The sequence below is a fragment of the Chamaea fasciata genome, unplaced genomic scaffold (genome assembly GCF_029207755.1).
Source record: "Chamaea fasciata isolate MVZ Bird 193981 ecotype frontalis unplaced genomic scaffold, bChaFas1.0.hap1 SCAF_1, whole genome shotgun sequence".
NCBI lineage: Eukaryota > Metazoa > Chordata > Aves > Passeriformes > Sylviidae > Chamaea > Chamaea fasciata.
The window spans coordinates 66,715,610-66,730,990 of record NW_027094086.1 but is presented as its reverse complement, the minus strand read 5'-3'; the positions used below and the strand labels follow the sequence as shown (position 1 = coordinate 66,730,990).

General features: G+C 37.9%; 1 protein-coding gene across 5 annotated transcripts in view; it reads right to left on the bottom strand.

Annotated features, from left to right (window-relative positions):
• GALNT1 (polypeptide N-acetylgalactosaminyltransferase 1) overlaps positions 1-15,381 on the bottom strand; it is an 87,707-nt gene that overhangs the window by 38,908 nt on the left and 33,418 nt on the right. For 4 of the 5 annotated variants that reach the window (XM_066185392.1, XM_066185376.1, XM_066185368.1 and 1 more), the window contains one exon: positions 6,880-7,110. In XM_066185392.1, coding sequence (XP_066041489.1) covers positions 6,880-7,018 — 139 coding nt within the window. In that variant the 5' untranslated portion in view covers positions 7,019-7,110. Of the gene's footprint in view, positions 1-5,224; positions 5,419-6,879; positions 7,111-15,381 lie in introns of those variants that run through there. The other variant, XM_066185402.1, reaches the window with a different exon arrangement.

Genomic DNA, 15,381 nt, shown 5'->3' with positions numbered 1-15,381 from the left:
TTGGATAGTAGAAAAAGGTTCTTCACCCAGAGGGTGGTTGGGCACTGGAACAGGCTCCCCAGCAAAGTGGTCATAGCACCAGCCTGACAGAGTTCAAGAAGTTTTTGGACAATACTTTCAAGCACATGGTGTGACTCTTGAAGTGTCCTATGCAGGGCCAGGAGGTGGACCCAATTATTCTGGTGAGGCTCTTCCAACTCAGCTTATTCTGTGATTCTCCAGAACAGTAAAGGTCTCTTTAAAGTAAAAGTGTAGTTTTACATTTATTTCCACATTTTTATTTTGACAGAATGACATTGGCAGCAATGTATTTCAGAAACAATTTCTCTTGTTTGTACTAATTTTATTTTTATGCAACAAAATTAGATTTTTGAAGTTTAACATTAGTACTCAAAGCAGTAACGCTACACATCTTAAACCAAATGAAATCTTAAATATCAAATATCTGATCAAACTGAAGAGGAAGAATGGGAGAAAAGGAATTCAGACTCTTGAATTATTTAAGGGTTTAAACCAAAAACGTAAAAAAATCAGAACAGTTTTTAAAAAGTTACACTTCTCTTTACAAGTACCATTCACTTTTCTCCCAAACAGAAATGCTCAAATGCTGAATTTGAAGTATATTACTGCTTTACAAATTCAGCAAAAGTTTTAATTTTAAAAAATAGCAATTAAAGATCTAAACAGAGGACCAGAATGTATTTTAAAATAAAGACACCAAATTCCCAAGAATCAAGCCTAGCTTCAAATTATCTTTAATTTGCATCTAGGATAGCACAGTGTAATTAAACCTTAGGCAGAGAGTAAACAGCCACGTAAAGAATAAAAAGAAAATGTAAAAGAAAAGGCCTGAGCCTTCCATCCTTACTGAAACACTACTATTTAATAAACAATAATAAATGAGTCTTTTTGCTGCTCTGCATTTAGTGTTAATTGGTAACAAGCACAACGTGCTCCTAGAGAAGCTTTCATTTTCAAGTCACCTGAAGCCATTGCACTAGCTGCATTCACACAGGAGCATTTAGCAGAGAAAATCCTCCCATCACAAGGGTGCTTCCTTTTTACCAGACTCTCTTTGATGGCCAGTTGAGCTATAAAACCCTAGGAGCTGCCAGCCAGCCACCCATCCACTGAAAATAGATGGAGTGAGTGTGTTTGAGCAAGCCCTGAACAGATGGGCCAAGGTGCTTGTTTCAGCCATGGGTGAAGCTGAGCAAGCAGTTTGCTTTGCATCTTTGCCTCTTCAGAAGTTATGGTTGGAACCTGCAGCAAAACTTGCTGACTTGCAATTGCATAACCTTTTAAACTAGAATTTGTGCCTTCTGGGGGTAATTAATTTAAAGTTATTGTATACAATAAAGTAGTTATTCGGGCTTAATTTTATCCATTCAGCTTGGTATTATTATGTGTGCTATCACAACAATTTGTCTTAAGTGTATAGCAATGAGTACATAGGTTTACTTTGACAGAAAATTATTAAACAATGGGTGTTCCACATACCCAAAATAATTTAAAAAACCCAATCAGAATATAGTTCTATGCAGCATGTTTTTCAAAATTTTGAAGAGTGAATGTCTTATCCTACCAATTTATCTATCTGAAATAAAAAAAAACCCCTGTTTCATTTACACTTCCAGTTTTTTCTTAACTTTCACTAAACCAGTTGAACTGAATAGCTAAATCAGCCAAAAGCTCATCTCTCACATTTGTAGATCTTCCTGTTGAGGGTTTAACACATCAGTGATTTGGATACTGGTATACAAATTCATCAGTTGAATTTTTAAATTTCATTAATAACTACATACTTCTTGATTACACATTTTGCCACAGTATCCCATTCTCCTTGCAGAAAAATCCAGCAGCAACTAACTAGATCCAGATAATATGTGCAACTCACTAAATGCAGACAGTCAAGATGAGGTGCAGGCAGGGCAATGACTTTCCAAGAAATGTTAACCATCTTCTCAAGTTCTGAGAACCATCTTCTCTTGGGTTTTTTTAATGGTTATCTGTTTTCCCACAAAAGCACATAGTTTTCACATAAACACAAACCAACGACGTTCTCCCAAAATGACTAATAAATGCACTGTTAAGAATTCAAACCACAGTGTTCTTCTGTCAGTTAAATACAAAAAAAAAATCCTTTCAAGGACTATATGTACTGATGGCAGTCTTCTCACAAACAGCAATTTAATTTCTAGCTACAGGTTTCAGAACTGAATGAATGAATGAATGAATGAATCAGTCACCTGATTAAATAAGAAACCTAGTAATATATTTCCAGATATTTCTTATTTGTATCGGTAAACCATTAGTTACAAAGAGGGTTTGATCTCTTCCAGCTCTTCATTAAAAAATCAAGAACTCTTTATGTCTGTGGACTACGAATTTGTTTTTACCAGGCAATAAGCCTGATGAAAACCAGATACTTCAATATCTAAGACCATCTAAAGCCAGGAAAAAGGGGTGGATTCTTCTGGTGAAATGTCTTTAGAGCCCACATAAATTGACCAATGCAAATCCAGTCACCTTTGGAGGCATCACCATAATTATAAGAATGCTGTTTGGACAAGAAAAAGCTCAGAGCAGTTCTGCCTCTTACATACACCTCAACCTTAATAGAACAAGACTAATTTATGATAAATGATTCACATTTTCAATAATTAAATCTTGAAATTGCTCACTCCTCTTCTAAGGACTTTTACATGCTGATGAGATTATTCAGAACCAAGACACAATTTAGAGGTTCCATCTTTACCAGAGCTCAAAATTCAAGGTCTTGATTGGCAATTGACAAAAATGGCTGGTCCTAGTTTACCTTTGTCATTGCTCCAGGAAAAGCGTGTAAATCACAAGGAGCTGAGATTACATGATCCTTGCAATTCACCAGTCCTAATTCTGAAAGATTCCCCAGTACCCAGGGCTTCTAATCATTACACAAAGGAATGATAAGAAGGTATCTCGAGATAGGAAAAAAAAAAAAGGGAAAGAGGATGAATCTGAAAGTTTATTTAGAAACAAGTGCCAAAGCTGGAAGTTTTTTGCAATCAGACCTTTAAGAAGCCTATAACTTGGGGTACAGAATGACTCATTTATTCTACATCTAAGTCAAGACCTCAGAGATGACATACAAGGTTCTTACAGAAATAAGACAGAGTGACACAAAAAAAAAATCTTTATTACTTTATTAGGAAAACCATGGAACTACCTACGCATATTTTGTTTACGAGAATGGTCCCAAATTGTACTGTTAGGGAACAGCTTGAACCCCCTCTTTAAGTCTGGAACTTGTTTACATTTATTAAGTAAGCTCTATTCCAGGCTGTGAAATCTAAATTGTAATGCCAATCCCCATATGAAAACAATAATGCTCAAATAACTATCCTATAAATTTTAGATTTGCAAAAAAACACTATATAACATGGATGATGCTTATTAAGGCTGAGTGATTTTCTTTCCCATTCACAACAACATTTAAACTTACAGCAACAGCCTTCCATTGACAACGATTAATTACTCCTTGTGATTTTTACTGAGTAATCGTTGGGAATGACAATAAGAGAACCACCACCCAGAAGATGTGGCAATAGGAAGAATACGTGCCACTTTGGATAAGGGCTGTGAACCATCCACGTCAGAGTGTGTGAGGCAACCTCAGAGCTGAGCACTGGGAAAGACCTTCCCCTGGTTTTCTCCCAACCCCTCTGGGGTGGTCATGGCAGGGAGAAGAATGAGCAGCAGTATCAGTCAGCACAAGCACAGGCTCCCTGCAGCTCATGGATTGCTGGAAATAACACTTGGGTGTTCTGACCCCAGCTCCCCAGGTTACCTCACGTAGCTACTGCAGATGTCCTCTGCCATGGTGGAGGGTGCGGGCAAAAACTTAAGTGCACAGCCAAATCATCCCACACAACTACAGTCACTAGATTCCAACTACCCCTCCCTCTGGTATAATCTTAGTTCTTCAGTCTTGTACTCACCAGACCCCACGCCAGGCCCCCTTTTCCCAAGGCATCTCCACCTCAGCTGTCTTCCCACCTGGCCAGTGGCCTGTCCCTTTTCTACCTCACCTTTTGCCCCCTCAACTCCACACTTGTGTCCTTTCAACTCCCAGCCCTCAATCTCTGTCACAGCAGTTACCAAGGCTTTTATCTTGCTCATCTTACAGTTCCTTATAACCACGTACACTGAGTTTTCCACAGTTGCACATTCCTTTACTATTCCTTATTTTGAACAATTTTAAAAATATTACAGCAGTATAACTAAAATCCAGTATTAGACACATAACCTGAAGTTCCTGATTTAAGATGGTGGTATCTTATGCCATCAATACCAAGGAGAAAGGTTTTTCCCAAAGGCAATTTTGGCTATGGCTCTTGTCTGATTCCATAAAAAGAAAATCTTTCCATTTTCTGTATTAAAGACCTATGGGAAACATCTCTCTAACTTCATGAAAGCCCAAACTGTCCAAAGTTGTCCTCAAAATCCTTTCCTCCTGCTGAAATAGTTAAAAATTTATTTTTCCAACTAGACAAGCGCAACCTAAAATAAACATAAACTCTTCAGAAAAAACTTACTCCTATGTTGAGTAAGTTCATTAAATGCCATGGAATTCTTCCATGAATTGCAAAGAGAAGCTATGCACCAGAATGACATGGACAAGAGGCTATTAAATTCAGAAGACCAGCATAATTTATGCTGAATCAAGAAAACTAATTCAATTATGGAAATTAAAAGCAGAGGAAAAAGTGAAGTGAAAAATCAGATTTTGATAAAAGCTTCACAGACAAAATAGCCTCAATGTTATCTGAGAAGACTCCAGGCACTCTGAGCAGGAGTAAATTCACTACAGCTTCCAAGTCAGTAAACTACTGGAACAAGTAAAAATATCCATGATCAAACATGCAGCTTGGTTAAAAGGAAATGTCACAGGGTCAGCCAAGGTTTCTAGCAGACCTATTCCTGTGTGCCCCTTACTACAAATCAGCTGTTTAAAAAGAAACACCAAGGAAATGTACAAAAACTATACACAAGGCTTTGTTTGGGTGGTTTTTCATTTGTTTGTTTACCAACCAACTATAACATATTAAAAACATATCAAGAATTTTAATACACACAGATTTGGGTAAAGCTCAGAATTAACACTGTACTCAACTAAGTAAAATTAGTGTTGCACAGGGAAAGTCATAATACTAATCTGTCAAAACTAAAGACTTTCCCTTACCTGAAGGTTCCCCCAATGACTTCATGTGTAAAGTCATCTGAAATTTCAACATTTTCAATACATCACACTAAGTTGATAGATATTGACTTCACTTGCTGTTTTTTGCTGGCATAAGTTATGTGCTTTATGGGAAGCCAAAAACAGGATCTATTCCTACATAACAACACATCAGTCATTGTCTTATCATATAAGAATTTCCAAACTGCTGGGAAGAAAAAAAATAAAAAAGACAATAAAAGACTGAGTTCCTGTAGCAGACATGCTTTCTTCATGAGTCTTATTATTTTCTTGCCACTTTCCTCTAACTGAAAAAGAAACTTTAAATATGCAATGCAAGCAATAGAAAATATAAGTTAGTTCTGCAAAATTCAGGTGAATTAGAAGCCCTTTAAAAAGTTCACATACAGTCGTGAAAACAGCAGTGCAGAAGTGCCAGACTTAAAAATTCTACATTCTATACAATGCTATCTGTGGGGATTTATTGGCATGCTTTCATCACAGGGAAAGAAAATAAGTAAACCAAATATGACATTTCCTAAATATCTCCCCAGTGTCATTCTGTAACAGAGCAACATTATTCTTAAAATACTTCTGAAAATTTCCCAGGAAAGTCAAGGTTCATACCAGATTCAACAGCTGAAAAAGTTCTTTTGTGATGGAAAGCTATAAACTGGTGTGCAATTAACTGATTGGCTTAACAATTAGCATCACTGAATAGGTTTCCAATATCAGCAGTGAAACACAGACACAGCCTTTTCAGTGGGAGAGACACCAAACTACAAAATTAGATGTTTCACAAACAAACTGGAGGCGGCAGCTGCCTGCAGTTCTAAATGCATGTGCTGAGACATTGCAGGGATGAGAAATCTGCCTGCACCAATCCTTTCTCCCATGTGATCAACTATGTTGACTTCCTAAAAATAAAATTGGCAACATCAACAGTAGTGCTGTCAAAAAAAACCAAAACAAAACAACCCCACACTCAGCTCGTCTAATTGGTACTCAGAAAACTAAGATGGTAATAACAAAAGCTTATCTGAAAACCTTTAGTATTGAATAATACAGCTCTCACTTAAAAGTTATGTACATAAGCATGTGCTCATATTTGTCACTTTTACATCCAAATTCATTCTATTATCATAAATAATAGATACATTACAATATTTACTGTGCCTTATTGCTATAGTCTGTGTCCAAATTTTGGGTTAGGTGGGTGGTGGGGCAGGGGTATTTTTCAGTTCGGTTGGTTGAAGTCTTTCTTTGCAGAGGCAGGCAGACAAGTGAGCTTGGCTGTTGGTTTGGTTTGTTTTACTAGCAGGTCTAACGAAGTTAATAGTGCCTTTGTTTCCTCACTCATGGAAGATTAAAATATGCTTTAGGCTGCATTAACATGGCTTACATTTCTGCACTTCTTGCTGCATGTTTTTTTAGCATTATTTCATATACAATAGTGCTTAAAATTCTATATCTTAAGTGTTTTAAATCTGCAACATACATCTCAGGCAACACGGTTACTCAAAGAAACATGGAACATTCTGTGACACCTAAATGCTGACACAATGCTACACTGTTGAGGAAAAAAACCTCCCAAATCCTTAAAAAGGGTGCAATTTTAAAGGAGCATAATTTAAAGAATATTCAGGCAGAAAACTTACCATCTCCAGCTGGAAGGCCCCGTTCCTTTTTCTCATCACATTTATTGCATTCACTGAAGTACAGCAATAGAAACATATCCAGAAGGACCCAAACCAAAGAGGTGGCAAGGACCACCTTGCAATATGCAAATTTTTTCATGGCACTTTAAGTCAAATACAAAAATAAAAAAGTATAAATAAAAATATCAACAGGCTTTTCTTTAATCCAGTTTGAGAGACCACGTTCTATATCTGAAAAAAAAAAAAAAGAAAAAAGTCACAAAATCTACCTGAGGACAGATGCTGAAAACAGAAATTTTAACTCCATTTTAAAGGTACCAATTTAGTTACCTTATGATGTGTGCAACATGAATGCCCTATGTATTTCAGTGAGATAAGGGAATGGAGTCAATTATAGCAATTATAGCAGCATTATTCCAGTCCTTTATTATGTTAATGTTCATCACCTGAAATGTTAAAATGAGTGATCAAATGTTAAATGAGTGACCAAAACAGAGTCTTCTGCTGAACCACTGGAAAAGAAGATAGGCACATCTAATGACATTAGAAGAAACTGTCTGGATCCTCTGGAAACCAGGACAATTTAAATGAATGAAAACCAGGAACATCTCAGGAAGTAGGGTATCAATCTCTACTGTGTGAATCCCATGGCTAATATTTCTCATGCTTCTCCCATGTAGCACATGCTGACATTCTGAGTCCATCACTAGGAATGCTGGCCTACAAATGCTTTACTTTCAAAAAACCAAAAATAAACATCCCTTTTGGTAAAATTAAACAGTAGGCAAGGTTAACAAAGTACCCATAAGTCACCATGATCGTTTACTAGGTATTCAAAGCCCAAGTTAGTAATTCTGACACTTGAACTGCCTTTATTAGCTTAATGTTTGATTATAGAGCAAACCCTTATACATTTTTTAAATGTGTATACATTACAATTTCAGAATGCCAGCCTTTGAAATTCTCTTTTGTCCTACTCAAATTACAGATTTTGTTACAACAACTGTATATTTCCACGACTGGTAGGGCAGAATCAAGAACAGCTTTGAGCTTCCTCACACTAAAATATGGAGGGGTTTAATTTTTAGGTTTTTTTTTTTAAACCACTACTGACATATTTCAACTCAAAGTACTCCTGAAATGTTTGCCAGTGGGAACAGCATACCAGTTAAAACCAGAATTGTAGACACTCTTCATATAGAAAATGAAGGGAATAAAATAAGGAGACTTCAAAGACACACTACGATTTTACAAATAGCATACAGTACGTTTTTCTTACATGCTTTCAGCGAAAACTGAAAAATCTATTGAAAGGGGAACTTTAATCAATCTTTTATGCTGGTTTGGGCTGGGGTAGAGTTAATTTCCTTCACTGCAACCAGAAGAGGCCATGTTTTGGATTTGTGCTGGAAACAGCATTGATAATTTGGGGATGTTTTTGTCGATGCTGATCAGTGCTTACACAGAGCTGAGGCCTTTTCTGCTCTCCACCCCTCCCCACCCCACCAGGGAGGAGGTTGGGGGTGCACAAGGGGCTGGGAGAGGACACAGCAGGGACAGCTGACCTCAACTGACTCAAATATATTCCATACCATATGGAATTACATAAAGCTCAGCATATAAAGCTGGGGCAAGAAAAAAGGAGGAGGGGATGTCTGGAGTGACAGTTTTGTCTTCCTCAACCATCACTGCATGTGATGGAGCCCTGCTTTCCTGGGGCTGGCTGAACATCTGCTTGTCCATGGGAAATGGTGAATGAACTTCTTGTTTTCTTTTACTTGTTTGTGCAGCTTTTGCTTCAACTCAACTCATTTTTATTCCTCCCATTCTCTCCTCCATCCCATCAGGGAGGTGGGAATCAGTGAGTGGCTATTGCATGTGGCTTGGATGCCAGCTGAGGTTAAAGTACATCAGCTGTGACTATGCAAAAACCTCATTAAAAGCCTGCATTTTTAAGACTACATTTCCTTTAGTATTTCATTGCTATAATTTGACCCCTGATTCTTCCCCCTCTTCTTAAGGGAAAATACCATGATATCCCTTTTCTAAATACAGCTTATTCTTATTGGCAGCAGACATTCCTATCTCCCTGCACTCCTTTACACTGAAGTCGCACAGGTTTGCATGGCACAGCAACATAGGAGCCTTTGGCCTTCCCCTTGTACAAGGCTAGAAGGGTGTACACAACCCTTTGCTTCCTGCATAAGTGCACATCAAATGCCAAGAAGGAATTTTGTTTGGGATCTCAGCTTGCATCTATAGAGTCTACAGGGATAATTGTAAGAAATTAGGAAGTGTAAAAGCATCTGTAACTAACAACTTGATGATAAAGTAGCAGATGAAATTAGCACAATGAAACATTAAGTGACATATGTTATGAAAAAAATCCCAGGGGTTGTTAGTTTTGGGGTTTTTGGTTGGGTTTTTTTTTGTCTCTTTTTTTTTAAATAGACAAGAGGACGGACCAGAACCCTGGATCTTGGGAGTTGTATTATGTACTACTGTGAAACCATCAGGAGCAGTAAAAGAAAAATAAATTTGTTACAGCCTACTATGTAAAAAACAGAAGCCAAACCATCTCTATTCCAATACACAGTATCTGCTTTCTCATCTTGAGTGCTGTGTGAAAACCCAGTCTTGTCATTTCAAAAAGGATATAGAAGGATTAGAAGGAACAAGTGAGAAGTGCAAAAGGATGAACACAACAAAGAACAGCTTCATTAAAAGATGAAAGTAGCATTTTTCTTGGCTGGAAAAGATGTAACCTAAATCAAGTGGCAGGTCTATAAAATGAAAAGCTGTATTTAGATGGTAAATAGAGCTCGACTGTTGCCTTTTACTACTTCTTCTTGTATTGGCAGAAATCAAGTGAATTTAGCAGCAAAATGTTAAAACCTAAAATAGGAATGTGTTCCCTCCAGTAGTCATCCAGGGGAAATGCCTGCCACCATGCCCTGCCAGTGCTGCAAGTTCATCAGCTTGCAGCTGCTATTAAATTCCAAGTCCTCATCCCTACTTCAGGCAGCCCCTGACTGAACTTCAAGTCACTGCATTCCAGGAGAGCATACCAAGGAAGTATACCAAGTTTCCCCTATTCTCTGCCCTAGATACGCATATCAACCACTGGTAGAAACAAATACTGTATACAGTTGAAATTTGTCTGACATAGTGCGTGACTGCCCTTAAACTCTTCATACAATAGGTTTCTTTTGGTCCAAACTGGGACACCACAGATATGATCTGGCAAAGAATCAAGTTACACCACCACCCTGCTTGTACTTAAAGAACACAAATGCTAATAAAATACATGTTTTGAAAGAAAACTCTACCAATTCTTTTAATTTCACACTTCTTGAAGTTCAAACTTGTGAGACATTAGATTGTAAAACAGTGTAGAACAGACAGGAACACAGTGATTTGGGGTCCTCAAATTAGCAAGACACCAGGAGAACCACAATCTAGACTTGCCACCCATAAAAATACCAACGATATCAAGTGCTTTAGAATGCACAGCCTGGTGCTATATCTGCCTCTAACACAAGAAAATTCCTCTGTCAGTTCAGTGAAATGTCAAAAAGACACTTGGCGAACCCTTTGAATCCTTTGAGGGTTCAGGGAAGTGATGAAAAGACAGTGGTGCAAAAGTTCAACACACAGTTTTCCATCGATAAGGCCCTTCCCTGTACCTTTAGATGAAGGCTCTCATTCCCTTGGGCACTCTACCATCTCATGAATTACACTGCATTTTTACCGCTGCTTTTCTGACAGCACTCTCCCTGTCTACTTCCCCAGCACAACAGTGAAGCAGAGCAGCCCATAAACTCTGATGAAGCAACTCCTCTTAGCATAGCAGAGCCTTGACCCTGAGCTCTGGGAAGAGGGCTCTGCCATCCAAGGCTTGGGTTGTGGTCTTGGTTCCTCTCTCTGCTGCTGGAGGGGTGGTGGTGGCCTCAGCCATGGGAGGAATGCTCTACCTGAGTGCTGCTTCTTCAGTGGAAGATGCTTTGGAGCAAAGTAAGCAAGGACAAACAGCAGGTGGATGCATCTCCACAGAGACCTTGAAGTGCCACCAGTCTGAGCCCCATGATGCAAAAATAGAAGAGACAGCTAAGCATTGAACTCAAAGGACAAATGGATGGAGACTCCGAAGAAGGGGGCTAAGAAAGACAAATCCAGCGAATTAGCAACTCGTGGCAACAGAAGGAAAGCTGGTAGATGTGCCCTTCCAGAACATTTATACTGCCTGTGATGCTGCTGACAGACTGATGGATACACCTGAGTTACATTTCCCAAGCACGTTAGGAGGTTCTCAGATAATCCAGGAGTACAAGTTGGAACAAAGCAAAAACAGCAACAAGAATGGCACCTTAAAGGACAGTAAAAGAAAAAAAAACATGCTGAGAACAATGCAGATCCAGTGCTTGGCACAGCAAAGGCTAAGAAACTCAGTGCCTTCCTCACCTCTTTTGTTCCTGGAGCAGAGCATACAGACTGAGTCAGGGATCCCTTAAACCACTTGGACATGTACAACTCCATGGCACCACAAAGGCAGCATCTGAGGGTGCTGAAGGAGCAGGCTGATCTTACTGCAGGGCCATTCTCTATCATCTGTGAAAGGCCTGAAATGGTGATCCAGAGTTTCGCAATCCTCAAGATTAGGAAAAAAGTTATCACCAAGTAGGAAAGGAGAATCTGGAGAACTATCTGTTAAGCCAGTCTCATTTCAGTCCTTGCAAAGATTATGTAAGAAATCTTACATACCAACACACAAAACCAAAATCAAACCAATAAACAACCAACAATATAAAGGCAGACTCATCAGATCACCAGAACACAAAAACCAAAAGGGGAACAGGCAGTACAGATACACCAAAGCCATAGCATACTTGAACAATTTGGCAACTTACTTCAAGGAGAGCATTGGTTTGGTGAACAAAGGAAGAGAAGGAATGGTGTTTGTGTCAACTTCAACAGGGACTATGACAGTCTTCCAGAGTACTTTTTCAGAACTTAATGAGATTTAATCTAAAAAAACGGGCTATCAGGGGGGTGCACTGCTAGCTGGACCACTAGGCTTTATGGGTTCTGATCAGCCATAAAAATTCCAGCTGGCAGACAGCCACCTGTGGCAGCTGTCTGAGGCCAAAACTGGAGCTGATACTTGTCAGTGTCTTTACTGAGAAGCTGAGGGATAGGACTGAAAGAATGCCCAGAAAGGTTGCTGGTGACACCCAGCTGGGCCAGAGCATGCAGACAATACTCTGAAACAACATGCAGGAATGGATCTGGGTGGCCAATTCAAGGGACATCCAAAGGCTAGAAAAAACAAGAAAGTTAAAACCTCAAAAATTCAGTAACTAAAAAGTGCAAATTCCTATTCCTAAAGGCCACGTTGGATGAGGCCCTGAGCAACTAGATCTACCTGGTAGCATCTCTGCCTATGGCAGGGGCTTGGAACTAGAATATGACCTTTGGAGTTCCTTCCAACCCAAACCATTTTAGGATTCTACAATTATTATCCATATAGGCTGGGTACTACCATGATAGGAAGCTGCTGTGCAGGAAAAAAACTTTGGACCCCGAGAGCTAAAAAACTCAAAATGAATCAGTAGTATGTTCTTATGGCAAAGAAAGTCAACCGCATCTATAAACCAGCCTAGCAACCACAGAAATAATCCCCAAACGTATAGGCTTAATAATTGCATTTGCCTACAGAGTAATGTAATAGAATAGAATTTTTTTGCAAAACCAAGTATTTTTCATCTCTTCAAAATACTGGATTATAGATTACAAAACCCTTATACTATGAAAGAAAAAGGAGTGTTAAAAACACCTTGGAAATGGTAAGAACAAAGGCTGCACTTTATCAAGAATAAAGTGAAAAGAGGAAAAATGGGTACATTCAAGTCTTGTTACTTCTGAAGGTCAAGTGAATTTTTCTTCCCCGTGACAAAATCCATAATACATTTGACACTACAGGAAAAGGTCATCTTTAAAATTACTGCTCATATAAAGAGCATTGTTTCGCTTAACAACCTTCTTTTACAAACACAGTTGGCATGGGAAAGAAAACTTTCTCTTTTCCACTATAGCCTACCAATAATCAGTCGTTTTTATTTTTGGATCAACTTTATCTCTGTTTATACTAGTGATCTGTCTTCAATACAACTTTGTAGCAGACTTGACAAAGGAGTTCATTGCCATCACTCAGCTAAATCAGGATTCCACACTAGATGTAGCACGTAACCAGACAAAGCTGATATAAAGTTTGTTTTCCAGAATTTTAGATATGAATAAACAGAAGCTGGCACAAAATAAGGGCTCATCAAAATCCTGACACAACATTTGCTATGGTTAAGCTATTAATATCAGTTTAAACCAAACAGAAAATTATTAACTGAACAGCATCTAAGGAGAGATTGATGGCCTACACAAAACTGAATTTTCAGCTTCTCAGTCTACTCAGTAATGAGGGAGAAAAACTGGCATACTGTAAGGTAAAATATTACGCAGGTGTATGGATTTTTTAGCAAACTTCTAGAAAATGGAGCCAACTCAAACTGTTGTGAGCATTGTCTACAACTCTGGATCTCTGAACTATTGATGAGGCCAATCCCATTGGTTACTTCCACATTTGAAAACAGAAGTGTTGCCAACACTACAAACAGGTCCAGAACTACTTTTGCTACTGTGTTGATGTGACTATTTGTAGTGTTTTGTTATTTTTTTTTTCTTTTTTACTGGCCCATGCTCAAAATTTGTTCTAGTGCTTGTTTGCAGAGATCTCATTACCATCAGAACATCAGTAAACAGGTCAGCTTGAGGATAAACAAAGCACTACTTTTCAATGCTATGAAAGCAAGTGATAAAAACCCATTTAAATTAGGTCAGCACATCACCTGTGGAAAACAGATTATTCCTCATATTTTTTCACTGTAATACAAAAGCATCCAGTAAATTTCAACAGGCAAAGTAATACTGAAGAGTTTGAGGATGCCAGTACTCTTCTTCTCAGAAGTTAATATAAGAGAAGAATATTTCATGGGGCCATGCTCATTTGATGGATTTTTAAAGGTTTTAGTATTCATCTGTTCAGTACAACTCAGCAAGTAAGTTCTGAGGAGGTGATGAAAGCAGATCATACTAATCTGAACAGTATGAAAACAATTCATTAAAAGCAAATCTGCACTTCAAAAAAATCTGAGAAATGTAGATCAGTAAAATAAATTTCTATTCTTCTTGCTCTGTGTAGGAAGACTACACTTTTAATTCATCAGAAGTGATTTTTTTATTCAAAAGTCAATTTTTAATTGACCATTTGAAAAAATATCAATTATGTTTCTAAAAATGGTGGGCCTTGGAATAAAGGCAGAATAACAAACATAGAAGTAGTTGACTACAGTTGGAAAACAAGGATGAACCTCATACACAAAGGCAGAAGCTATTGGTTCATACTTCCTTTCCTACAAATTAATTTAATGCATCATTATACTTAAAAAGTAGAAGCTCTTGTGAGGTTAAAATCTCCCATCACATAGAAAAGCAATGCCAAAAATGGAACAACAGTACTGCACTCCATCTACAATTTTTTCAAACTGTTTACAGCTATATGGAACTATGTGACTGTGTACTTGACCTTATGATTCTCCCTATTTAGAATCACAGAATCATAGAATGCTTCAGGTTGGAAGGGAACTTCTTACCCAAGTAGTCTTTACTTCTAAACTTCTATAATTAGTTCTAAATACTTCTACACAGCAAGGAAATAACATTTCTGAATTGAAAAACTGGCTTTTAAAAAGTTTGGCTTTTAAAACAAGTTCTTTCGGTTAATGCAACGAAGTTAATTGAAAACACAATGCTATTTTGGTACCTGTAGTTTTCAGAAACAACTACAGTCACTGAACTTCTGAAAACAGTTTATAATTTCGCAAATCAGTGCTTAATAGTTTCTCAAATGAGTTTGTAAACTTGCAAAATTCCCTCACTACAGCATTTTTGAGAATGAAACAAAAGATCATTTACACAAGTGCTCAAATGAAAACCTTTGAAATCACTTGAATTACACTTTCTCCCAGTCATAGTCAGACCTCTTTATATTGCCTTTAAGAAAGCCCTGTCTTGCTTGCAGGAAGAGACTGAAGTGGGCAAGGTTTCAAAGGACCAGATGAACAATATCCTAATCTAATAATAAAAATTCAAACCAATTCAATGCACAGATTTTGGATTTACATTCTTTTTTCACAGCGATTTTTACTATGCAAGAAAAGGAATAAATTGATCCAGGAGGGAGATGAAATATTCCCTATCAGAATATCACTGCAAATATTGCAAGAGCTCAAGAGGATAGCTAAAATTTGGAAATTAAGAACACAATAAAAGTACAAAGACTACTGCTGTCATATAACCAGCTGAGATTCACTAGATGTCTATTCCATGACTTTGAAGTAGATTTCAAATGTCTGAGGCAGCAACTTCATTTCTCTCTTGTTCTACAGGTTG